This window comes from Carcharodon carcharias, chromosome 3 (assembly GCF_017639515.1).
Source record: "Carcharodon carcharias isolate sCarCar2 chromosome 3, sCarCar2.pri, whole genome shotgun sequence".
In the NCBI taxonomy this organism is placed as follows: Eukaryota; Metazoa; Chordata; class Chondrichthyes; order Lamniformes; family Lamnidae; genus Carcharodon; species Carcharodon carcharias.
Genome location: NC_054469.1, coordinates 38,616,898 through 38,642,955, shown reverse-complemented (window position 1 = coordinate 38,642,955; position 26,058 = coordinate 38,616,898). Strand labels below are relative to the sequence as shown.

The 26,058-nt window shown below is 41.4% G+C and overlaps 1 protein-coding gene across 3 annotated transcripts in view; it reads left to right on the top strand.

Annotated features, from left to right (window-relative positions):
* The window catches only part of larp4b (La ribonucleoprotein 4B), a 131,243-nt gene that overhangs the window by 40,028 nt on the left and 65,157 nt on the right, over positions 1 to 26,058 (top strand). For all 3 annotated transcript variants that reach the window (XM_041184386.1, XM_041184385.1, XM_041184387.1), the window contains exons 3-4: positions 12,084 to 12,219; positions 25,705 to 25,869. In XM_041184386.1, the coding sequence (XP_041040320.1) occupies positions 12,084 to 12,219; positions 25,705 to 25,869 (301 nt within the window). The remainder of the gene's footprint in view (positions 1 to 12,083; positions 12,220 to 25,704; positions 25,870 to 26,058) is intronic.

Here is a 26,058-nt window from a genome sequence, read left to right as displayed (position 1 = left end):
GGAATGGCCATTTGGTGGAGGAGTGCATATTGCCCTGGCTGAACCTGTGTCTGCCTTATGTGTACTCATTTTCCTGGATTGTTTTTTAATCTGTCTGAATGAGGATCACTTACCCTAAATTCTAGATCCTTTCGAGTCACAACAGCCATGCTTGGGTCTTTACCTGTTGTAGACTTCATACCTTGATACTTAATCCTGAGCAAGCTTAGCATTAACAGACGAATGAAGGGAAAACTTGAGACCTATAATTCCCCATTCTTGGTAATGCTGCTGTTGATCAGTTAAGATTACTTTGGCTGTTTGATTGTTACAAGCTTCTGCTTTTGAGTTTATTATTGTGTTACTGCTATCCTGAGGTAATAACTTATTGTGTTTTTCCTTGCATTTTTTTAAAGAATTTTGGTGGTGCTCGTCCAGAAAATTAATGTGCAATATTTTGATTATGGTCTAAACTGAAATCTGAAACCGGCTGAAATTGAGATTTTTTTTTCCCCTACAGAAAATAAACTTATCAGCACAGCTCCATTTCATGCTCCTTTAGACAGCAAGGCCAAATAAGAATAATTTAGTCAGATAAATGGATCAGCATGATTTTTTAATAAGAAGAAGTAGTAGAAGAAACTAATGCTATCTTGACATCTTTTTTGTCGATTCTTGGTTCAGTGTTTAAGCCATAATTTGAGCTGGGATGGTGGGAGGAGAAAGTTTCAAAATTAAAATCTGGAATGCCAGCAGTTTGCTTAAGATTGTAATTGTAGTAGTTGCTGAATGCAGGCTTAATGACGAATATGCCTCCATTGTAAAATCTAACAGCACTAGGTAGAAATCTATTAGTTTTAGACTGAGTTAACCCAGCTGTGCTATGCAGTTTTGAGTGGCAGTAGCACATGAAATTTTAAACAGACTAAAAGATGCTATTTTTGGTATGTGGGTGTTGGCTAAGCCAGTTGGAAGTTTGTTTCATAGCACTCTAAGCTTTGTAGTGTGAAGGATTGTTGCAGTAACTCCTCACTATGGGTTGCTGCTTCAGTAAAGAGAGAAATCCTTTGCTGACCAGAAATGTCACTGAAAGAACAAGTTTGTTGCCAAGTGCAGGAAGTGAAACAGATATTGAAAACTGGTTCCAGAATCCAGGGTCAATACTTAAGGCGATGGCTGAGAATGGGAACTTGGACGAACAGGCTCAAGAATATGGCAAGCTGAAGGCTGTTAATTCGAGTGTGGATACCCACAAAGGATGGTTGAAAAATAGCAGACACATGATCTGGCTTTTGCTGACGAGAAAACCCTTTGACCATAATCAAACGTGTTTGCAGCAAGCTGAAAATCTAAGCAAAGTCAGTGAAGAGTTCCTGACAAATGATATGTCAAATGTACAAATAGGCAGTATATGGAAGCCTATTGATCCGTTGAAGGAAAAAGTCTTGGATGTTAAAGGCAAGGAACATATGAAAAAGAACTACAGAAAGTCATGTAATCCTGTTAAAATGGATGAAAAATCTGAGCGACAAGGAACTGAAAATGTTGTTCATGGTGCACCATCTCAAGTGGGCCGGTATCATCCAGAGGATAAGGTCGTGCTTATGCACCCTGAGGAGAAGGTTTGCTTAAATGGTGCAAATTTGGGAAGTTGCCAGATGATTTTTGAGAATTCTCATTCGCAGCAGCAAGAATTTGCATGTCTGCCACTAATGGTAGAGGTTGAAAATGATGGTAAAAATAGCAAGGCTGAGGGAATTCAATGTATTGCAACACAGCATAACATACAAGAACATTTCTTGGATACCAGTAACTTTTCGTTTGAAATAGATATTAAATCGAGAACCAAAGATTTTTATAGTATCTGCACAATAGATCTGGAGGATGTAGAAAATGATGAAGGGGCACCTGTTTTTCCTTATAATCAAATTGCTTCAGATCTGTACTGTTCAGCTGTTGCAGCTGAGAGAAAGCAAAGCCTAACATGGTCTGTTGATACTGCTGTGGATTTTTCAAGATGCTGTCCTTTAAGCACAGCAGCTGTTTCTGATCAGGATGTAGTTCAAATAGCACAATCGATGACAGTAGATGTGGACACGGTGAAGAAGCATGGCTTTTCCACTCAAGTATACACTGATGCACAAACTGCTATATTACTAATGCCAAAATCAAATCTCCTGTCTGCAGAAAAGGCCAAAAATGAAGCAGGAAGTATTGATAATCTTAATACTCAACCCAGCGTTGATAAGAAACACAGCCTTGTAAAGTCTTCACTTTCTGAGAACTTGACTGAAGTAAATGACTTCATTTGTTCAGACACTTGTGCTCCAAAATATGCAAATATTTACAATCATGCCAAATGCCTGTGTGAGGCAAACCAAGAAGAGAGAAATGCCCCTGCAAAATATAGCACTAAATTTGAAGGCACAGGAGTTGATAAATATCAACAAAGCAAGCTGAATGTGTTGGAATCCGAAAGTATGTGTCCAACCACAGCTGCACAACAGCACGATGGAGTAAGAAGTGGCAAAAGTATTATCTCTGACTCTTCTATAATTAGGCAAGCAGTGCTGCCAAAGTTGAATAATTCATTGTCTGGCCATTCTCTGATAGAAAGAATACCAATTTTAAACTCTAATTCAAAGTTGGGCTATTGCAATCGATGTTGTGAAGGTAACCTAATTCCTATTCATGTAGTCTGTGCACCATCTACTTTACTGGAAACAGAGTTTACCAGTCAAATGAATGAGACTGGAGTGCAACAGGATCAAGCGACTAGGTTAGGTAATGTCACAATGTATGTGGAACCTCTGGAAGATAAATATTCGGATATAAATTCATTACAACCCTTATCTGTACCTTCTGTTGAACAAGTATTTGAGCCTGTGAAAGCAGGAGGGAAGAGTTTGAAATCCAGTTCTTGTTCGAAGTTAGATGCTGTAGCTTATTTCAGTAATTCTACCGTTGAGGAGCAGATACTCAATCAAAGAAGTGGTGGTAACCAAGATAGCGGAAAACTTGTATCACTGTGCATTGATGATATTGTGCAAGCTGATCTCAATTTGCAAGTGCCCTGTGTGTGTGAAGAAACTGTATTGGAAAATTCAAGACTTCTTTCAGCTGAACAAGATTCCGTTATTGAAACATATAATACATTTATCTCTCGGCCGTTTGACATTGACTGCAGTGCTAGTGTTGCTGTAACAGAAGTGGATGAAATCAGAAATATTTTGCTTACTAATGATGCTGTCTGGGATTCTGAGGTCAGACCAACTACAGAAACAAAGATGAAAAATCAACAGGAAAAAGAGATGAACTTTAGTAAACAAAATCAGTATTCTGCTGTTGTATTTTCAGCTGACAATACAGAAGCAAGCAGTGAAACTGAATTTACCATCAATAATTTCTCTGCTGTAGAAAACAATGCTGATATCTGCTTAAAACAATGTACTGACAGTCTGAAAGGTGCTAAAGAAAATTTATTGAATGGAAAAACTGCACAGACTCTTAAGATTCAAAATCTTTCTACATATAGGCAAGTTTCATCTGCTCCAAATGCAACACTTGGAGGTTTAGAGGCTCTGCAAAATATCCATCCACTGATTGAGAACAGAATTAGCTTTGTAAATGGGCATCTCTCAGAATGTTGTAATGAAGAGACTAAAGCCTTGAAAAAAACATTTGATGCTGACTGGATTACAAATGAGCCCCATAATCCTACTTTGTGCTTTGTGCAAAATGACGTTCAGCAAGTCATTCTTGACGCATACTCTATAACCATAGAGTTATTGGATAAGTCTAAGAATTCACCAACAATTGAAACAAAGGAGGGGAAGTGTTCACAAGCGAATGCCCTAGCACTGGAAAAGAGCATTCCTTTTACTAATGCTGCAAAAAAGGCAGAGGCTGTTGAATTGTATACATCAACAGAATCATGTGAAATTATTGTTAATGGTCTTGAAGATCAGATAGATCAATATGCATCAACTCCTCCATATGAAATACCTCCTATCTTAGCTGGAATCTTAATCAACGATGTAAAAGAGAAATCTTCATCAGATGTACTATGTAGAAGCAATGAGAGATGTGTGGATGTGACGGCAGTCATTTCGAAACTGTCTGGAGATGAACTTAAAATAGATCACAATTTAGAAAGTGGCATAAGGCCACCATGGACTATCAATCCAGAAATTGACACAATGTTTGAAGATGTAGCTGAGTGCATATTTCCTGAACAGCTGAAGATAAATGTAGACAGCCGTGCGGGTTACTTATGGAACACCAGCTTCACTGGAATTGCTAAAGAGGTTGACCTACAACAAAATGATGTAGCCCAATCAGTTGTATCAAAGAATGTTGATATCACCAAAAGCCTTATTGGGGTGCATCCATACCACTTTTCAGTATCCAAAACCACTGATTGTTGGAATTGGCTCAACAAATGTGACCAGACTGTGAGTATTTTTCAAATGCTCCCTATTTGATACACCTTTATGGCTGAGCTAAAATGGTAACTTTTGTATGAGAGAGAAAATTGACTGTCTTAATTTTTGAGTCGCACATGGGTTAGATGAGGCACCTTTCGTGGCTGTTTGTCTCCTGATTTTATTTAATGCAAAGGTGGAATTTAAATCTTTTAATGTCTGGGCTGATTTTCCAGACCATATCCACTAAGCTACCCTACAAATTAAATAGGCCTCAATCAGTAAGTTCAGAAGCAATAAAGGTGGTATCTTGTCGTTCCATCTTAAACTCAGTGTCTGGGAAACTCATTTCCTTTTCAATGAAATAAATCGAACTTACTTTTTAGAAATAAAATGAAAGATGAACTATCACATTTACTTAGTAATTTTTAAATATTGGACTTTTTTCTTCAACTGAAATGATCTACCTTGTATTCAAGCAGCATTGAAGCAAATTTAAGTAACTGCTTGAAGATCTGAACCTGTGCATAAAGCACAAAGATTTGTGTAATTAGGGTGTACGCTCAAGTCAGCCAGTGTTGTCTGTTTAGGTACTGACAGTTCTCTATTTTCTGCTCTGTTTTGATGTTCAGGATTTCCACATTTAAAGCTTTTCATTTTTTTTAAATCTGTTTGGAGCTGTACTTTTTCTGTATTCCTCTTTAATTTTGAAGCGCAACCAACCTTTTGAAAAAGACTGGCTTCTCAAACTTCTCAAGTTTGAGTTAAGATTTTGTCACAACAATTTTTGTTTTCTCTTTTGGATAGTTTTGGATTTCACCACTGGTGCATACTGAGTTCATTAATAATGGTTAATGAAGCAGTGAATTGCTGAGTTTAGTTTTCATGACCGGGGGGACTCTGGAAGGCCAAGAAAATTGGGCAGGATTTCCACTTACAACTGTTGAGTCAAAGCCCAAATTAGCACCACCCTCAACTAATAACTGGCATTTAAAAAAAAATATAATTTGTGCCGTATCGGCATGGGCAAACTTAAGTGAATATTCAACCTACATTTTGTTTTTGTTTTGACCCTTGATGACTTATTGCCCTTCACCCGCCACCCCCCTCCTTTTAGCAATCTTGTTTGCCAATCAGTGGATTTTTTGATTTTTCTGCCCAGCCCATCTTCTAACCTTCTTATCATTTCCCAATTTTTACCAGTTGCTGGTTCTCTGGATTCAATAAATCTCTCTCTCCAGTTTTAGTGCCTATTTTGGGTCTGTATTTGCTGAAATATGGTAGTGCTACATAAGTAGTCTGTGTGTTTTCCAATATCTTAAGTCAAGTCAAGTCATGTCATAACTGGATTTCCTTGTGATCGAACTGGATATGGTGCATTTTGCACATATCCCAATGTGCATTTCTCTAATCTCTGAAGGCAAGATTAAGAAGCACTTGGATAGCTGAGGCCAGATATGAATCATTAAGCAACATTATTTCAGACATCAAGGGAAAATACTGAATAGCCATTAAAGCACTTAGCTCAATCTTCTCTCTCCTGGAAATGTGGAGTGGGGAGTAGAGAACATTATCAAAACATCTAATTTCCTTCATGACTCATTTGTTTTTTTTGCTGACCCTAAGTTTACACATTGTACTCTTTTGGTTAATGATCTGTTCCGCCATCCTTTTTCTCTGTTTTAGGTGGTGGAACGGTTGACACTGTCCCTAATAATTTGTCTACCTCTCTTTTTTCACTTTTCCAACAGTGGTGTGTGGGACATTTCACTTTTGCTTTGCTTGCCTTTTCATAGTCTCACCCCCGGCATACTGTAGCATTTTATGTAGTAACTGGGGAACCATCAAGTAATATAGAAAGTAATTCCCTGAAAGTTAAGGCTTCATTATTAAAGGCATTGAGTAGAAAAGTGAAGAAATTAACAGGTGCAAAACATTGGTGAGGGCATGATGCAATTTGAAACATTCCATTGAAGAAAGGACAAGAAAGTGATACTGTGGAAATTCACCCGGATATAGTTGAAAGGCTAGATACTGAGACTATTTCCACAAACAAAAACTCAATGCGTTTCCAAGTTTTTTAAATTTATGAAGGTTTTAGTAGCATGAATCAGGCAATATTTCCTTTTTGGGATTCGGTAATGAGGAGTCATGAATTGAAAAAATACTGCAAAGTAAGGAGTTGGGACAAATTTATTTGCACAGTGGGTTTTGGAATATGGAATGCTGATCCCAGGTTGGTATTGAGTCTAAGATCGTTCCTTCTTTAAGGGAACATTGAGTGTTTGAATCAAAAAAGAGCAAGGCAGAGATTAGCTTGTGTTCGAACATGATTTATACGTAGCAATATACCTTATATAATGACAAGTTGATTGTAGTGACACTGGTAGAAAAATACAAGGAGTGGAGGTGGAGCTGAGCATTGATGGGTGGAGTGATGTGATTACCTCATTGAAGATTTTGATGAGCTGTGAAGGAGAGCTGGTGAGGTTTTATAAGTATTTCCTGAGAAATGCGGTAAGGTAGCACTTGACAAGTTAGCCTCCAACAATAGAGCAGGAGATGATAGCATAAGAATAGGCTAATAGCTCCTCCTTGCCATTAAATTGGGCCATAGCTGTTCCTACAACTTGAAGAACAAATCGGAGGCAGAGAAGGCTGAGAAAATTCAACACCTTACTGATATGCATGACACACAAGACTTTTTTAAAACAGCCAGGGAGATCCATGGGTGTTGGACACATGGACCAACACCAGTAAGATCCAAATATGACAAGAAATACTATAGCCTAATGATTCATATCTGTCCTTGGCTATCCAAGTGCTTCTCAATCGTGCCTTCAGAGATTAGAGAAATGCACATTGGGATATGTGCAAAATGCACCCTATCCAGTTAGATCACAAGGAAATCCAGTTGTGACATGACAGGGCTTAAATGAGATATTGGCGAAACACTGTAGACTACTTATGTAGCTCCCCATATTTCAGCAAATATAGACCAAAATAGGCAGCAAAGCTGGAGAGAGAGAGTTATTGAGGCCAGAGAACCAGCAACTTAAAAATTGAGAAACAATAAGGTCAGAAGATGGTTTGGGCAAGAAAATCAGAAAATGAAGAAAAAGCACTAGATGCCAATATTTCATTATACTTCAGAGACAGAGTCGATACTTGCTACAAAGAGCACTTTGTAGAATTACTCGGAGCTCTATGGTGGATGTGCACCTACTGTAGAACTTCGTTGAAAGATTATCAGACCTTCAAAATGATAACTGTTGTCAGCCAGATGTAAAAACAAGGTTCTGGTCCTGACAATTTCCCTGTTGAAGAGCCCTCGGAAACACACCCCATTTTTGGAGCACTGCCAGAATGAGGAAATTTAAGTGAACTTAGAGACACTATGATGATTTCAATCAAACAGTAACAACTACATGACTCACGACTGTAGGCCAAGTCCTGTAGGTCACTTAATCGTCTCTCGCCAATTGTGGAAGAAGTCCTTTCAGAGTTCCTGTCTGGCTCCCAACCCACTAGAGGAACAATTGGCATGATCTTCATAGCATGCTTTCTTTGATTGCATTTGCCTCATTTAATTGAACTGCTTTTCAGAAGATATTACAGTGATTATAGATGTCCAGCTAAGTACAGAAGCATCACTTTTCTCTAACATGACGATATGCAGATAATAATACAATGCAATGGCTCCACCACAGACCCATTTCCTGTCAAAATGGGCATCAAACAGGGGTGTTTTGTTGTTCTAACAACATTTGCAATATTTCTTGGAGCAACACTGCAACTTGCCCCTGACGAGCTGCCCCCGAGTGTAGTTATAACTATTGCATTGATAGTAAACTTTTCAACCTCAACTGGCTGAAGGTCAAAACCAAGACAACCGTTTCTGTAATAGAACAGTGCTGTGCGGATGGCACATGTCAGTGCTCAATCTGAAGTATTACAACAGTTGATATAAGCTTTGGTAAATACAAGATCATGGGACTTGCCTTGAATATCAGACCAAAGTCCTCTACTACCCAACACTAAATTTATCAAATCCAACACCTTTGATTGCGATCCATTGCAATGTCCCTTGCTTGTCACATCTTGGAAAGTTATCTGTTCCAAAAAGCTGACATTGAAGGGAGACACCACCAGACCCAATGTTAGTTATATTATTGCATTTTTTAGAATCATGATATTGGACCCAACATTAAATCCCAAGTCTCAATAAGGCAGTGATTCTTGTGCTTCTATGGTGTTGAAGCTTGGTCAATTTGCAGATTCCATATCAAGGCCCTAGAACCACTTCAAACTTGTCGAAGGATTTTGTAAATCAAGTTGTTCTTTTTTTTTGGGAGAATTGTGGGCCAGGGGGCACTGCTGAAGAGGTATTTCTTCTGAAGGTCAGGGCTATGCCTCGGAACCAATTCAAACGAAATGTTTCAAAGACATTCTCAAACAACACATAGGGGAAACGGATTCCCAATCATGACCAACAAAAATGGTGTCAAGACCATCCACTCAACGTCATCAGCCACTGAGACAACAGCAAGAAAGACGGAAGAGTGCAGCTGCTTAAGTCAACAATCCACTACCACCTCTTGCCAACCCTTTGGGAGTATCTGTAAGACCAAGATAGGCCTCATGAGCCATCTGCAAACCCATAGCCAACATTAACATCTCAATGACAACACTGAACTAGCCACCCACAAGGAAGAATCGTCCTTGAGACAAAGGATTATGATGGCTGTTTTTTATCATTATTTTAAGTACCTTGATTACCTTCAACCATCTAAACTGGAGGGAATCCAAACTAATTATTGCAATCGTTTCATTCAAGTGTTTGAGCTCTGGTATCATTCCAGTGAATTTCTGCAGCATCACTTCCAAGGCTAAGATGTGATACCTGAGCTTTTGTGTACAGCCTGCATGCTGAATTCCAGATGGGGTTTGAACAATGCTCTGGTCAAGCATAGTGCCACTTCCTAGTGGCTGAATTCTAACTCCTAAGATAGATGCCAGTATTCCTTTATACTTGGGCTCTGCACTACCTTTTGATTTATGTATGTAGATATGTAAATTGCTTTACTGCATAGCTCCTAGGTGAGCAGTAATTTAGAAACTATAGTGATGGGTGAGCTGACCATGCCAGGACAATACAGAATAATAGACAAATGTAAAGTTTGTAAAACGCCCTGTGTAAATTAACTGTATAAGGTGCTGAGTTGCCATCTTAACTCATTGGAGCAGCACAATGCTCATGAATACCAGAGGTTTTGCTAAAGCCTTCACAAATGTACCATTGCATTACCATCAAGTGCATGGTTGCAGTGGAATAGGGAATAGAGATTTGGGTCTCGATGTGAGATTGAAAACTATTGTGCATCAGTTCTTGGTGAGGATCCCAATCATTTTGTTTTGGTCTGCTGTCATTGATTCTTAAGCTTTCTGTGCTTAGTGAAAGATACAATTTGCATGACATGCAAAATTTGACAATCAGAGACTGCCCAAGAGCATGTCTAAAACTTCACATTTTTCTGGCTGTGTAATACTAGTCACTTTTTATTGTCAATAGAAAGTTTACTATCCTTAAGTTTGTTTGAAATTTTAGTGAATAGCAAAAAAAAAAATGCTGTGTGACATTGCAACTTAAATTTGTCAGCACATCAAAAGCAGAATTGCTTTGGTTTGTATATTGTGACCTGAGAGCTTATCTATTTACATGTCTATTTTCTGCTTACAATAAAGCATACCACTTGTGTTGGCTGAAAAGTTTAGCAATGACTGTGCTGTATATTTGCAGGAGAGGCTTTGCTGAGCTTGAATGCAACCTGTAAAAGTGCACCACAGAAATAAGCAAGATTAAGTGTAAGGAATCCAATATTGGAAAGAAAATGAGCGCCCAGTCTTAAAGAATTTAAATTCTTTAAAGAATAAAAAATAGACTACCATTCATACAGGTTTGTGTGAAACTGTGGTTTGCTGCCCTCTACTGGGGGGGCATCAGACTTTTCTTCTTGCCACAACTCCACTGATTTTTAACTCGAACTACCAACTCTTCCTCTTCTAGCCCTCCAGCTGTCAGAGCCACTTTTTCCCTCACCTGTGTTCATTGTTTCTTGTACCTACTACTATTAGCCTTACACCCTAAGTTTGCACATCCCGTATGCAACTAGTTTGGTTATTCTTGTACCAGAGCTGGGTTGACTACATCGAGGAATTACTGTTTCACCCCCTCTCCACACCCCTCCTTTACTCTGTGCAGGGTGTAGTAGATGACTTTGCATCTGAGATTTGAAGCTCTGTTCCACCTTCCCTCCTTTACTTCCCTGACCACATCTCCCAATATGTGTTTCTTGCAATGGAGTGGGCTTGGAAGTGGTGCACTTATAGTTAAAGCTGGCTGTATGAGAGATATGTAAAGTTTAATTGCCTTGGGAATAATAATACATTAAATTTACTGCACAGAAACAGGCCATTCAACCCAATCAGTTCAACCACTTCATGCAGGTGTTTATTCTACATGAGCCTCCTCCTTCCTTAGATTATTTAACCTTGTAGACATATTGTTCTATTCCTTTCTCTCTCCTGTTTCTCTAATTTTATCTTAAACAGCTTCTATGTTAGTTACCTTCCACACTCTTGAGGTAGTGCCTTCCACTCCTCAACACTGAATAAAGTTTCTCCTGATTTCCTTATTGGATGTATTAGTGTTATTTTCAATGCTTCATTGTATAAAGCAAATTTTAGGTTTGGATAGCTTAATTTAATTTTATAGGGTAATATCAGGGTAAAGAAATGAAGTTGAGACGAAACTTAAGAGATTGGATTAAAGCGAAATACTGCAGATGCTGGAAACCTGGAAAACACAAAATGCTGTAAAAACTCAGGTCTGGCAGCATCTGTGGAGAGAGACAGAGTTAATGTTTGAGTCCGTCTTGACCCTTATTCAGAGATATTGGAACTATTTCCATTGAAGTAGAGAAATTTAAGAGCAGATGAAAGGAGTTAGGTGGAAAGGGTGTTTCCTCTCGTTTGGGAGTCTGTGATGAGCATCAATGAGTAGAGAAATAAGAAAAGTATGTTACACAAGTTTAGAGCATGGGGTGCTTTGTCACATGATTGATTGAAGCAGAGACCGATGCTTCTTTTAAAGGAAGAATAGATAAAATTTGCAGAGGAAATTACTGGCAAGGAATAGTGCAGTTGAATTAGATTTGCATCACCCTACCAAAGAGGGAGCATGGAATGGTTGGGATAATTCTGTTCCTATCTGCTGTAAGTCTCTGGTTCTTGATAGACCCTTGAGTGCTTTGGACCTACCCTGTAGAGTTCCATCTGCAAGGCTTTCTGCAATGCCCTCCCTGAATTCCGAAAAGCCATCTCTTAAACCAAGATTTTGGACATGTCTCCCATTAACACTTGGTGTGTTATCTGCTTTCCTGTGACGTGTCTAACTGATTTAAGGAAGTTGTCAGTAAGTGGTTAGTTTAAAAAAAATGTCAAATGAGTACTGTAGTGAGTAATTCAAAAGTTCATACTTTTGTGCACAATTTTGTAGCTGCAACACTTCGTCCAAGATTGTAGGTTTACTTTAACTGTTTCTGGAATGAATTTTAACTTATGCGTTAGTAAAATTTGGTATGCCTGAGTTTTTAAGTGGAACTTTTCTTGTTTTGGCAGGAGTCAGCCAAGGTTTCGGAGCTGAATCCTAATGCCAAAGTTTGGGCAAATCATGTGCTAAATCTGGATGCTGCTGCAAGCAATGCCTGTGAAACTTGGGAAGAACAACTGGGGGCTCCTGATACTTGCCCAGAAGGTATGGAATGTTCTGGTGATTTTAAATTTACAATAAATAAAACTCTAATGCAGCACTAGACATTAACATGACCAGCTAATAACGTTTTAGAAGTAACAACTACAACTATCCTCTGTTTTGTCATGCTGTTTGTCAATCATCCAATATTGGATGAGTTGGAAGTGCCGAAGCCAATGCCTTTGGTCTCCATCAGAAACTCTCTTCCTTAGTTTAGGAACATGGGAACAGGAAAAGGCCATTCAGCCTGTCAAGCCTACTCTGCCACTCAGTACGATCATGGTTGATCAAACACTCAATGCCTTTTATCCACACTATCCCAAAACCCCTTCAAGTTATTGTTAATCAGAAACCTATCAATCTCTACCTTAAACAAACTCAATGACTGAGCTTCCACAGCCCTTTGGGATAGAGAATTTCAAAGATTCACAAGCTTCCGAGTAAAGAAATTTCTCCTCATCTCGGTCCTAAGTGGTGGCCCCTGATTCTAGATTCCCCAATCAGGGGAAACCTGCATCTACCCTGCCAATTCCTTTAAGTGTTTGAGAGGTTTCAATGAGATCACCTCTCATTCTTTAAAACCCTGGAGAATACAGGCCTAGTTTCCCCAATCTCCCTGCTTAAGACAGTCCTGCCACCCCTGGAACAAGCCTGGGGAACCTTTGTTGTACTCCCTTTATGGCAATAATATCCTTTCTGAGGTAAGGGGACCAAAACTTCTCTCACTACTCCAGGTACGATCTAATCAAGGTTCTAAACAATTGAAGCAAGACTTCACTACTCCTGTACTCAAATCCTCTTGCAATAAAGGCTAACATTCCATTAGCTTTCCTAATTGCCTGCTGCACTTGCATGTTAGCTTTCAATGACTTATGGACAAGAACACTCAGGTCCCTTTATACATTACACTTTCTAATCTCTTACCATTTAGGAAATATTCTGCACATCTGTTCCTTCTGCCAAAGTCAATAACCTCTCATATTTTTCCACATTATATTCCATCTGCCATGTTCTTGCCCACTCATTAAGTCTGTTCAAATCCTGTAACTGCTTTACATCTTCCTTACAACAAACATTCCCGCCTAGCTTTGTACCATCCACAAATTTGGAAATATTACATTTTGCCCCCACATCTAAATCATTGATATATATTGTGAATAGTTGGGGCCCCAAGTACTGATCCTTGTGGTACTCCACTGGTCACAGCCTGCCAATGCGAGAATGACCTGTTATTCCTACTGTTGTCTGCCTGTTAGCCAACCCTTAATCCATGCCAGTATATTGCCTCCTATCCCATGTGCTTTTATTTTGCTAATCAACCTCCTGCAGGGGACTTTATCACAAGCCTTCTGAAAATCCAAGTATACCATGTCCATCGAATCCTTTTATCAATTTTGTTCGTAACATCTTCAAAAAACTCCAAGTTTGTCGAACATGATTTCCCATTCGTTAATCCATGCTATGTCCAATCAGATCATGATTATACATGTATCCATTTATCACATTATAGATTCTAGCATTTTCCGTCCTACTGATGTAAGGCTAACAGGTCTGTAGTTCCCCACTTCTCTCTTTTCCCCCCCTTAAATAGTGGGGTGACATTTGCTCCCTTTCATGCTTCAGGAACCATTCCAGAATCTATCGAATTTTGGAAAATGATCACCAATGCATTCGCTATCTCTATAGCAACTTCTCAACATTCTGAGATGCAGAATATCAGGTCCTGGGTACTTATCAACTTTCAGTCCCATTAATTTCTCCAATACAACCTTCTTACTGATTCAGTGACCAGGAAGAGGGATAGAGGGGGTGCCAGACTGTTTGCATCCATGGAATCCTTTTTGACTCTGCCTTGCTGACCCCAACTGTGCCATCACCAACTATCTATTCAACCTCGATACTCACCTTTGCCTCAAGACTTGTTCTGCTGAAACCCTCATCTAAATCTTCATTGCTCCCAGACTCAACTTCACACTTTTCCATGGATGACCACGTACCTTCTACCTTGTGTATTTAAAGGCTGTTCCAAAACTCTGCTTGTACCTTAATTTCCATCAGGTTTCTTTCGCTTGTGCCTTGCTGACTTACATTGGCTCTTGGCCCTGTAATGTCTTGACTTTAAAATTTGTGTCCTGAATTTCTAATCCCTCCATGGCCTCATCCCTCCCATCTCTAACTTCCTCCTAGCTCCACATCACAGCAAGATCTCTCGGCTTCAATTCTGGCTTCTTGAGCATACCGACTTTTTTTTACCACTGGCAACTATGCCCCAAGCTCTGGAATTCCCTAAAACAAAATCAAAATACTGTCGTTGCTGAAAATTTGAAATAAAAGCACAAAGCTGGAATACTGAGCAGGTCATCTGTGAACTGAGGAACAGTTAACGTTTCAGGTCAATGACCTTTCATCAGAAACTTGTTCTAATGAAAGGTCATTGATCTGAGAGGTTAACAGTTCTCTCTTCACTGATGCTATCTGACCTGAATTTCCAAATTTTGTTTCTTTTTCTGAATTTGCCCATCCTAAACCCCCCTCTGTCATCCTAAGACCTATCTCTTTGGCAAAGCTTTTGGTCACCTACTTGATCTCTACATCTCCACCATTTTTTAAATATAAGTCTAAAACTGCACAGAGTCCTCCAGATGTGGTGTCACCAATGGTCTGTACAGCTGCAGTAAAACTTCCATTATATTCCATTTCCCTTGCAATAAACAACATTCCATTTGCCTTCCTGATCGCTTGCTGTACCAGCATATTAAATTGGTATGATTCATGTACTAGGACACCTAGCTCCCTTTGTACCACCGAGTTCTGCAAACTTTCTCCATTTAAATGGTATACTGATTTTTCTTACTTGCTGCCAAAGTGAACAAGTTCATATTTACCCACATTATACTTCATAGATAATAAATAACTTACTGCCTAATCAAAATTCTCATCTCCCCTCTGGCTGCTTTGCCAATTAGGTTAAATCTGTTTCCTCTGGTTACCAACCCTCTTGCCGAGGGAGGAATCTTTGTCCCTGTCTACACTTCTAACACTCCTGGACCTGATGGATTGCATCCTAGGATATTAAAGCTACAGAGATAGTGGATGCACCAGTAGCAGTCTTCCAAGAATCCTTCGATTCTGGATAAGTTCCAGAGGATTGGAAAGCTGCCAATGTAATATATTCAAAAAGGAAGAGAGACAAAAAACGTGCAGCTAGGCCAGTTAGCTTAACATCGTTATTGGGAAAAAGTTAGTCTGTTATAAAGGATGTAATAGCAAAGCATTTAGAAATGCATAATATAATCAAGCAGAGTCAGCATAGCTTCATGAAGGGAAAATCATGCCTGACAAACTTATTTGGATTCTTTGTGGAAGTAACAAGGAAGATCGATAAAAGGGGACCAATAGATGTGATATATTTGGATTTCCAAAAGGCGTTTGATAAGGTACCACACAGCTACTTAATAAGATAAGAGCCCCCCATGGTGTTGGGGTTAGCATACTAACATGGATAGAGGATTGGCTAACTAATAGAAGTCAAAGAGTTGGGATAAGGGGGGCATTTTCAGGATGGCAACCTGTAACTAGCGGTGTGCCACAGGGATTAGTACTGGAGACACAATGATTTACAATATATATTAATGACTTAGATGAGGGAAGTGAGTGTACTATTGCCAAGCTTGCAGATGACACAAAAATAAGTGGGAAGTCAAGTGGTGAGGATGACACAAAGAGCCTACAGAAGGATTTAGACAGGTTAAGTGAGTAGGCAAAAACTTAGCAGATGGAATATAATGTGGGAAAATGTGAGGTTATGCACTTTGGCAGGAAGAATATAAGAGCTGAATATTATTTAAATGGCGAAAGACTGCAGAAAGCTGCAGCTCAGAGGGATTTGGGAATCTTCGTGCATGAATTCCAAAAAGCTAGCATACGAGTTCAACAGATAATAGGGAAGGCAAATGGAATGTTGGCCTTTATTTCAAAGGGAATGGAGTATGAAAATAAGGAAATCTTGCTAAAACTATACAAGGCACAAGCTAGACCACACCTAGAATACTGTGATCAGTTTTGGTCCACGTATCTAAGGAAAGATATGCTGCCGTTGGAGGCAGCCCAGAGAAGGTTCGCTAGGTTAATCCCAGTTATGGAGGGATTTTCTTATGAGGAGAGGTTGATTTAGGTTGGTCCTGTACTCATCGGAGTTTAGAAGAATGCGAAGCGACCTTATTGAAACATGTAAGATTCTTAGGGGACTTGCCAGGGTAGATGCTGAGAGGTTATTTCTCCCTTGTGGGAGAGTCTAGCACCCAGAGGGCATAATCTCAGAGTTAGGGGTTGCCCATTTAAGATAGATGAGGAGGAATTTCTTTTGAGGGTTGTGAATCTGTGGAATTTGTTTCCGCAGAGGGCTGTAGAGGCTGGATTGTTACTTATATTCAAGGCTAAGAGAGACAGATTTTTAATCAGTAGGGGAATCAAGGGTTATGGAAAAAAGCAGAAAAGTGGAGTTGAGGATTATCAGATCAGCCATGATCTCGATGAATGTTGGAGTAGACTCGATGGGCTGAATGGCCTACTGCTCCTACGTCTTATGGTATTACTAAGGTCTCAATGCTGAGTACCGCTCTTAAATCTCCCTTTAACCCTCTCTGTTTTAAGAATATACTTGCCTTGAGGGGCTGCAACGAAGATTCACAACATTGATTCTTGGGATGAGAAAACTGTCCTACTAGGAGTGATTGAGTGGAATGAACCTATGATCTCGAGTTCAGAAGAACGAGGGGTGGGTCTCATTAAAACACAAAATTCTGAGGGAGCTTGACAGGTTAGATGCTGAGAGGTGGTGTTTCCTGGCTGAACAAATTAGAAATGGGGGTCATTGTCTCACGCAAAGGGGTCAGCCATTTAGAACCAAGATGAGAGCGTTTTTCACTCAAGGTTGTGAAAAATCTTTGGAATTCTCTTCCCCAGGAGGGTTTTGGTGCTCGGTCATTAAGTATATTCAAGCCTGAGACTCAGCAATGTGGGCAGAGGGCAGGAACATATAGCTGATATAGATTATCAGCCATGACTATATTAAATATTGGAATATGCCTGGAGGATCTTATAGTCTACACCTGCACCTAAAGTCAACAAAGTTTGAGAATCAAGACTGTCGCTAATAGAATAAAGCCACAAAATTCCATGGGTTTTGAACAAACAAAAATGAAACTTTCACTATGCAAAGTCCAAAAGATGAAACAATATACAATATCTATCTTGTACTCGAACATTAAGGATTAATATGAAGTACATATGAATTAACAGGCAAACAGTGGTCGAACACACTACACTGCATAAGTGGCAAACCTGACCAAAAGAGTTCACTGATCTCACAGCAACCCACCCAGACGTCAGTAAACAGAATCAACCAATCTCATTGAAACACACTCAGATGAGGGGTTACAGTCTTCACCTTAGATCTCACCTTGGAATTCTGTCTCCAAGTCGCTCCAACTCAGGTGGACTCAACGATGGCTCACCTCGCAGGGTTTCAATCTCATCTCCTGAGATTCCATTCCCGTGGATTCCTGGATCGGCATTCAAGTACCAACTCACAAGCACAACTTCAACTCTTTGGCCATTCCAAGGAGAACACTATTACTCCAAAGGGGTGCCTTCACCTTGGCATCCCACAGCATGGAGGTGGAGTCACCAGACTTCTGCCCTGTTCATTTGCCAGGGCTTCTCCTGAGCCCTCTTCATTTACTCTGCTAACTACAGCATTTTTCCTGCTTTTAAATTTAACTGGGTCCTCTCCCTGTTCCCAGCCTGGGACTCTGTGACTGGGACTGGAGCGCCATAGAAAACATGATTCAAGTTTTAAAGTTGTTTTCCCTTTTTGCTTTACGTGGTGTGCTGGGCCTGTTGGCTCAAAGAACTTGATGCTGATTTGTATATGTGCAGCCTGCTCCAAACTGCAAGGTAAGCCTGGATTTTACAATACGAATCTCTGCACATCCAATCTATCGTACTACAGGAATTAGTCTGCTGTGCCCACTAAATTTGTCATTGAGCCAGGAAAGCATTGGAAAGTTGAATCTCGAAGCAACAAAGGTTTAAATGAAGATTTTGGCAGAAGGAGTTTTGAGGCAAGAACATAGAGGTGAATATATAGTTGGTGATGGCACATTTGGGGTCAGCAGCTCAGTCAAAATGGATACCATACCTGCGACCAGCCTGGCTCCCCCTCTATCCCTCTTCCTTTGCCACTGAGTCAGCTCAAAGAGTGTTGTGGGAGGAATGGGTTTCAGTTCATGGGGCACTGGCATATGAATACTGGGGTAGAAGGGTGCTGTTCTGGTTGGACGGTTTCACTTGAAATGTGCTGGCACCAGTGTCCTGGTGAATTGAATAACTAGGACTGTAGGGAGGGCTTTAAACTAAATGGAGGGGGTAGGGGGGCTGGGGATAGTGGTTCTGGAGAGGGGATACATAGGCTAACAAAGCAAAAGGATATGGCAGAATTGCAGGGCAGCTATTTAGGTAATGATACCCAGACAGGAAGGGACAGAGTGTACAAACATGAAAAAAGCAGCAAATAGGGTCGGTGGGGGGGGGATGCGCGGGGAATGGTAAAAAGGCAAAATTACTGGCTCTTTACTTAAATGCACGTAGTTTTTGGAACAAAATAAATGAATTAACGGCACAAATAGAGGTTAATGGGTATGATCGTATAGCCATTACGGAGACATGGTTCCAAGGAGATCAAAGCTGGGAACTAAATATTCAGGGGTATCTGACTTTTAAAAAGGACAGGCAGGAAGGAAAGGGTGGTGGGGTAGCTTTGTTAGTAAGAGATGGAATAAGTACGATAGCAAGAAATGACCATGGATGGGAAGATGTAGAATCCATATAGGAGGAGGTAAGAAATAACAAGAGGAAATGAAAGGGAGAAGATACTGGGCCCCCTAACAGCTACACTGTGGTACAGAGAACAAATCGGGAGTGGCATTGGTGACTTTAATCATCATGTAGATTGGGCTATTTCAAATTGGCAGAGGTAGCCACGAGCAACTATTCGTAGAGTGTATTCGGGACAGTTTCCTAGAACAATATGTTGTGGATCCAACCAGGGATCGGACTATTTTTGATCTGGTAATATGTTTAATAGGCAGGTTTAATAAATGATCTCAGAATAAAAGGACCCTGGGAAACAGTGACCATAACATGGTTGAATTTAGCACTCAGTTTGAGAGTGAGAAACTTGGGTCAGAAACAGCTGTGCTAAACTTAAATAAGGGTAATTACAAAGGAATGACGGCAGAGTTGGCTGGAGTGGACTGGGAAAGGAGTTTAGCAGAAAAGACAGTTGATGAAAAATGGCAGACATTTAAGAAAATAGTTCATCTTTCAGCAAAGATATATCCCAGTGTGGAAGAAGGATTTTAGAAAGGGGATAAATCAAACATGATTAACCGAGGAAGTTAAGGATAGTATCAAATTGAAAGAAAAAAACATACTATGTGGCAAAGATTAGTGGTAAGCCAGAGGATTGGGAAGCTTTAGAAACCAACAAAGATGACCAAAAAAAATGGAGGGAGAAAATAACTGAGGGTAAACTAGCAAGTAATATAAAAACTGACAGTATGAGCTTCTTTAAATATATAAAAAGGAAGAGAGGGGCCAAAGTGAACATAGGCCCCTTAGAGAATGAGGCTAGGGAAATAATAATGGGAACCAGGAAATGGCAGAGGAGTGGAATAAATACGTTGTGTCAGTCTGTACGGTGGAAGACACTAAAAGCATTCCAAAAATACTAAATAATCAAGGGGCAAAAGTGGGGGTGGGGGGAGGAAATAAATACAATAACCACCAGTAGAGTAAAAGTATTAAGAAAACTAATGGGGTTAAAGGCAGATAAGTCCCCTGGACCTAATGGGTTGCACCCTAGGATATTAAAGGAAGTAGCTACAGAGATAGTGGACGCACTGGCAGTAATCTGCGAAGAACCCTTAGATTATGAAAAGCCCCAGAGGATTGGAAAACTGCCAATCCAATGTAACATCCTTATTCAAAAAAGGAGGGAGACAAAAAAAGGTAACTATAGGCCAGTTAGCTTAACATCCATCGTTGGGAAGATGTTAGAGTCTGTTATAAAGGACATAAAAGCAGAGCATTTAGAAATACACAATATAATTGAGCAGACTCAGTATGGCTTCAGGAAGGGGAAATCATGCCGGGGAAATTTATTAGCATGGATAGAGGATTGGCTAACTAATAGAAGACAAGAGTTGGGATATGGGGGGCATTTCAGGATGGTATCGTGTGGTGCCACAGGGACCAGTGCTGGGGCCGGAATTATTTACAGTATATATTAATGACTTGGATGAGGGAAGTGAATGTACTATCACCAAATTTGCGGATGACACAAAAATAGGTGGGAAGACAAGTGGTGGGGATGACACAGTCTGCAGAGGAATATAGACAGATTGAGTGAGTGGGGAAAAACTTGGCAGATGGAATACAATGTGGGAAAATTTGCGGTTATGCACTTTGGCAGGAAGAATATAAGAGCTGAATATTTAAATGGAGAAAGATTGCAGAAATCTGCAGCACAGAGGGACTTGGGTCTTTGTGCATGAATCAAAAAACTAGCATACAAGTTCAACAGGTAAAATGGAAAGCAAACGGAATGTTGGTCTTTATTTCAAAGGGAACGGAGTATAAAAATAGGGAAGCTTTGCTGAAACTATACAAGGCACTAATTAGATCACAGAGTACTGTGAATAGTTTTGGTCCACATATCCAAGGAAAGATATACTTGCATTGGAGGCAGCCCAGAGAAGGTTCACTAGGCTGATCCCAGGTATGGAGGGGTTTTCTAATGAGGAGAGGTTGAGTAGGTTGGCCCTATACTCGCTGGAGCTTAAAAGAATGAGAGGTGACCTTATTGAAACAGAAAAGATTCTTAGGGGGCTTGACAGGGTCGATCCTGGGAGGTTGCTTCCCCTTGTAAGAGAGTCTAGGACCAGAGGGCATAATCTCAGAGTAAGTGGTCGCCCATTTAAGACAGGGACGAGGAGGAATTTCTTCTGAGGGTAGTGAATCTGTGGAATTCTTTACCGCAGAGGACAGTAGAGGCCGGGTCATTAAGTATATTCAAGGTTGAGAGAGACAGATTTTTAATGAGTAAAGGAATCAAGCGTTATGGGGGAAAGGCAGGAAAGTGGCGTTGAGGATAATCTGATCATTGATTGGCGGAACAGACTTGATGGGCCGAATGGCCTACTTCTGCTCCTACGCCTTATGGTTTTGTAAACTAAGGAACTGAGTTTCTGGTGGAGACCAAGGAGAATAGTTTTGACATTTCCAACTCATTCATGAATGCATGACAAAGCAGAAGTTAGTTGTTGTACTTACTTCTAAAAATGTTGTCAGCTGGCCATGTGAATGTATGGTGCTGCATGAGAAATTTAGTCGTGCCAGTACTGATTTGGATGCAGTTCAGAGAAGGTTCACTGGACTCATTTCTGGGGTGAACGGGTTGTCTTATGAGGAAAAGTTGAACAGATTACCCATTGGAGTTTAAAAGAATGAGAGATGACCTTACTAAACTATATCCTGAGGGGATTTGATAGGATAGATATTGGGAGGATGTTTCCTCTTGTGGGGGAAACTGAAACTGAGGGACATAGTTGTGTGTGCGTGTGTGCGTGTGTGCGCGATGCTGGAGTTGGCGGAAATGGCAGAGGATGATCCTTTGAATGCGGAGGCTGGTGGGGTGATAAGTGAGGACAAGGGGGACCCTATCATGTTTCTGGGAGGGAGAGGAAGGTGTGAGGGCAGATGCGCGGGAGATGGGCCGGACACGATTGAGGGCCCTGTCAACCACCGTGGGTGGAAAACCTCAGTTAAGGAAGAAGGAAGACATGTCACAGGAACTGTTCTTGAAAATGGCATCATCAGAACAGATGCGACGGAGGCGAAGGAACCGAGAGAATGGGATGGAGTCCTTACAGGAAGCGGGGTGTGAGGAGTTGTAGTCAAGGTAGCTGTGGGAGTCGGTAGGCTTCACCCCCCCCACCGCCCGGGCAGCATTCCGTAGGGATTGTTCCCTCCAGGACACCCTGGTCCACTCCTCCATCACCCCCTACACCTCAACCCCTTCCCACGGCACCTTCCCATGCAAACGCAGAAGGTGCAACACCTGTCCCTTTACTTCCCCTATCCTCACCATCCAAGGACCCAAACACTCCTTTCAAGTGAAGCAGCATTTCACTTGCACTTCCCTCAATTTAGTCTACTGCATTCGTTGCTCCCAATGCAGTTTCCTCTACATTGGAGAGACCAAATGCAGACTGGGTGACCACTTTGCAGAACACCTCAACGCAAACTGGAGGAACAGCACCTCATCTTCCGACTAGGCACTTTGCAGCCTTCCGGACTGAATATTGAGTTCAACAATTATAGATTGTGAACTCTCTCCTCCGTCCCCACCCCCTTTCCAATCCCCCCCTTTTTTTCCCAAAAATTTATATAGATTTTTCTTTTCCCACCTATTTCCATTATTTTTCCTTCCCATTGTTTTATTTCTACCTTTTAGCCTTTTTTGATTCCTTCACCCCACCCCCACTAGGGCTCTCTGTACCTTAGATAAAAACAAAAAAACTGCGGATGCTGGAAATCCAAAACAAAAACAGAATTACCTGGAAAAACTCAGCAGGTCTGGCAGCATCGGCGGAGAAGAAAAGAGTTGACGTTTCGAGTCCTCATGACCCTTCGACAGAACTTGAGTTCGAGTCCAGGAAAGAGCTGAAATATAAGCTGGTTTAAGGTGTGTGTGTGGGGGGGCGGAGAGATAGAGAGACAGAGAGGTGGAGGGGGTTGGTGTGGTTGTAGCGACAAACAAGCAGTGATAGAAGCAGATCATCAAAAGATGTCAACAACAATAGTACAATAGAACACATAGGTGTTAAAGTTAAAGTTGGTGATATTATCTAAACGAATGTGCTAATTAAGAATGGATGGTAGGGCACTCAAGGTATAGCTCTAGTGGGTTTTTTTTTTAATTTTATATAATGGAAATAGGTGGAAAAGGAAAATCTTTATAATTTATTGGGAAAAAAAAGAAGGGGGAAACAGAAAGGGGGTGGGGATGGGGGAGGGGACTCACGACCTAAAGTTGTTGAATTCAATATTCAGTCCGGAAGGCTGTAAAGTCCCTAGTCGGAAGATGAGGTGTTGTTCCTCCAGTTTGCGTTGGGCTTCACTGGAACAATGCAGCAAGCCAAGGACAGACATGTGGGCAAGAGAGCAGGGTGGAGTGTTAAAATGGCAAGCGACAGGGAGGTTTGGGTCATTCTTGCGGACAGACCGCAGGTGTTCTGCAAAGCGGTCGCCCAGTTTACGTTTGGTCTCTCCAATGTAGAGGAGACCACATTGGGAGCAACGAATGCAGTAGACTAAGTTGGGGGAAATGCAAGTGAAATGCTGCTTCACTTGAAAGGAGTGTTTGGGTCCTTGGACGGTGAGGAGAGAGGAAGTGAAGGGGCAGGTGTTGCATCTTTTGCGTGGGCAAGGGGTTGTGCCATAGGAGGGGGTTGAGGAGTAGGGGGTGATGGAGGAGTGGACCAGGGTGTCCCGGAGGGAGCGATCCCTACGGAATGCCGATAAGGGGGGTGAAGGGAAGATGTGTTTGGTAGTGGCATCTCTGACACTTCCCTTCCCTTCCTTGACCTCTCTGTCTCAATCTCTGGTGATAGACTGTCCACCAATATCCATTACAAACCCACCGACACCCACAGCTATCTCGACTACAGCTCCTCACACCCCACTTCCTGTAAGGACTCCATCCCATTCTCTCAGTTCCTTCGCCTCCGTCGCATCTGTTCCGATGATGCTACATTCAAAAACAGTTCCTCTGACATGTCCTCCTTCTTCCTTAACCGAGGTTTTCCACCCACGGTCGTTGACAGGGCCCTCAACCGTGTCCGGCCCATCTCCCGCGCATCTGCCCTCACTCCTTCTCCTCCCTCCCAGAAACATGATAGGGTCCCCCTTGTCCTCACTTATCACCCCACCAGCCTCCGCATTCAAAGGATCATCCTCCGCCATTTCCGCCAACTCCAGCATGATGCCACTACCAAACACATCTTCCCTTCACCCCCCTTATCGGCATTCCGTAGGGATCGCTCCCTCCGGGACACCCTGGTCCACTCCTCCATCACCCCCTACTCCTCAACCCCCTCCTATGGCACAACCCCTTGCCCACGCAAAAGATGCAACACCTGCCCCTTCACTTCCTCTCTCCTCACCGTCCAAGGACCCAAACACTCCTTTCAAGTGAAGCAGCATTTCACTTGCATTTCCCCCAACTTAGTCTACTGCATTCGTTGCTCCCAATGTGGTCTCCTCTACATTGGAGAGACCAAACGTAAACTGGGCGACCGCTTTGCAGAACACCTGCGGTCTGTCCGCAAGAATGACCCAAACCTCCCTGTCGCTTGCCATTTTAACACTCCACCCTGCTCTCTTGCCCACATGTCTGTCCTTGGCTTGCTGCATTGTTCCAGTGAAGCCCAACGCAAACTGGAGGAACAACACCTCATCTTCCGACTAGGGACTTTACAGCCTTCCGGACTGAATATTGAATTCAACAACTTTAGGTCGTGAGTCCCCTCCCCCATCCCCACCCCCTTTCTGTTTCCCCCTTCTTTTTTTTCCCAATAAATTATAAAGATTTTCCTTTTCCCACCTATTTCCATTATATAAAATAAAAAAAAACCCACTAGAGCTATACCTTGAGTGCCCTACCATCCATTCTTAATTAGCACATTCGTTTAGATAATATCACCAACTTTAACTTTAACACCTATGTGTTCTATTGTACTATTGTTGTTGACATCTTTTGATGATCTGCTTCTATCACTGCTTGTTTGTCGCTACAACCACACCAACCCCCTCCACCTCTCTGTCTCTCTATCTCTCCGCCCCCCCACACACACACCTCTCTGTACCTTGCTTGTCCTGCTTTCTACCCTTAATTAGCACATTCCTCAGATAATATCACCACCTTCAACACCTCTTTGTCCTTTTGTCTGTGACATCTTTTGGTTATCTCCACCTATCACTGGCCCTCTATCCAGCTCTACCTGTCCCACCCACCCTTAAACCAGCTTATATTTCACCTCTTCTATTTTTACTTAGTCCTGTTGAAGGGTCATTCGGACTCGAGACATTAACTGTGTTCCTCTCCGCAGATGCTGCCAGACCTGCTGAGTTTTTCCAGGTATTTTTGTTTTTGTTTCGGATTTCCAGCATCCGCAGCGTTTTGCTTTTATATTAACTGAGAAATGCTAGCCAAATCATAGAATTCCACTGCCCATTAAAATGCCAAACATTTTGGGGTGTGGGGGAGGAGGGTGTGGTGGTAAAGAAGGAATTTAGTGTTCTAATCTGATGAAGGTGATAAAGGAAGGGGTTTTTTTTAATCTTTTATTCTGTTTTTGACAGGATTTGAGACCAATGGTGATGCTGGCAAGTCATTTCAAAGTCCATCACAGGAGTCCTCCCTGACGGTTCCTTCTGCTGAACAACCAGATCTGGATACTGTAACACTCCAGTGCTCTGACTCTTTCTACTCAGAATATGAGACGATGCATGGAACCAGACAGGCAGGTAAAAAAAAGAGTATTGCAGTTTAATTAGCAAGGGTTGGGCGCATTTTACAAAAGCATGCAGCATACTACATTGTTTGCATTTCTCATAATATACAGGGCCAGTTGGAATAACCATCATCTGTCTTTAATTGTGATGTTTGCCAATTTTAATGGGCAGTGGATTTCTGATTTGGCTAGCATGTCTCAG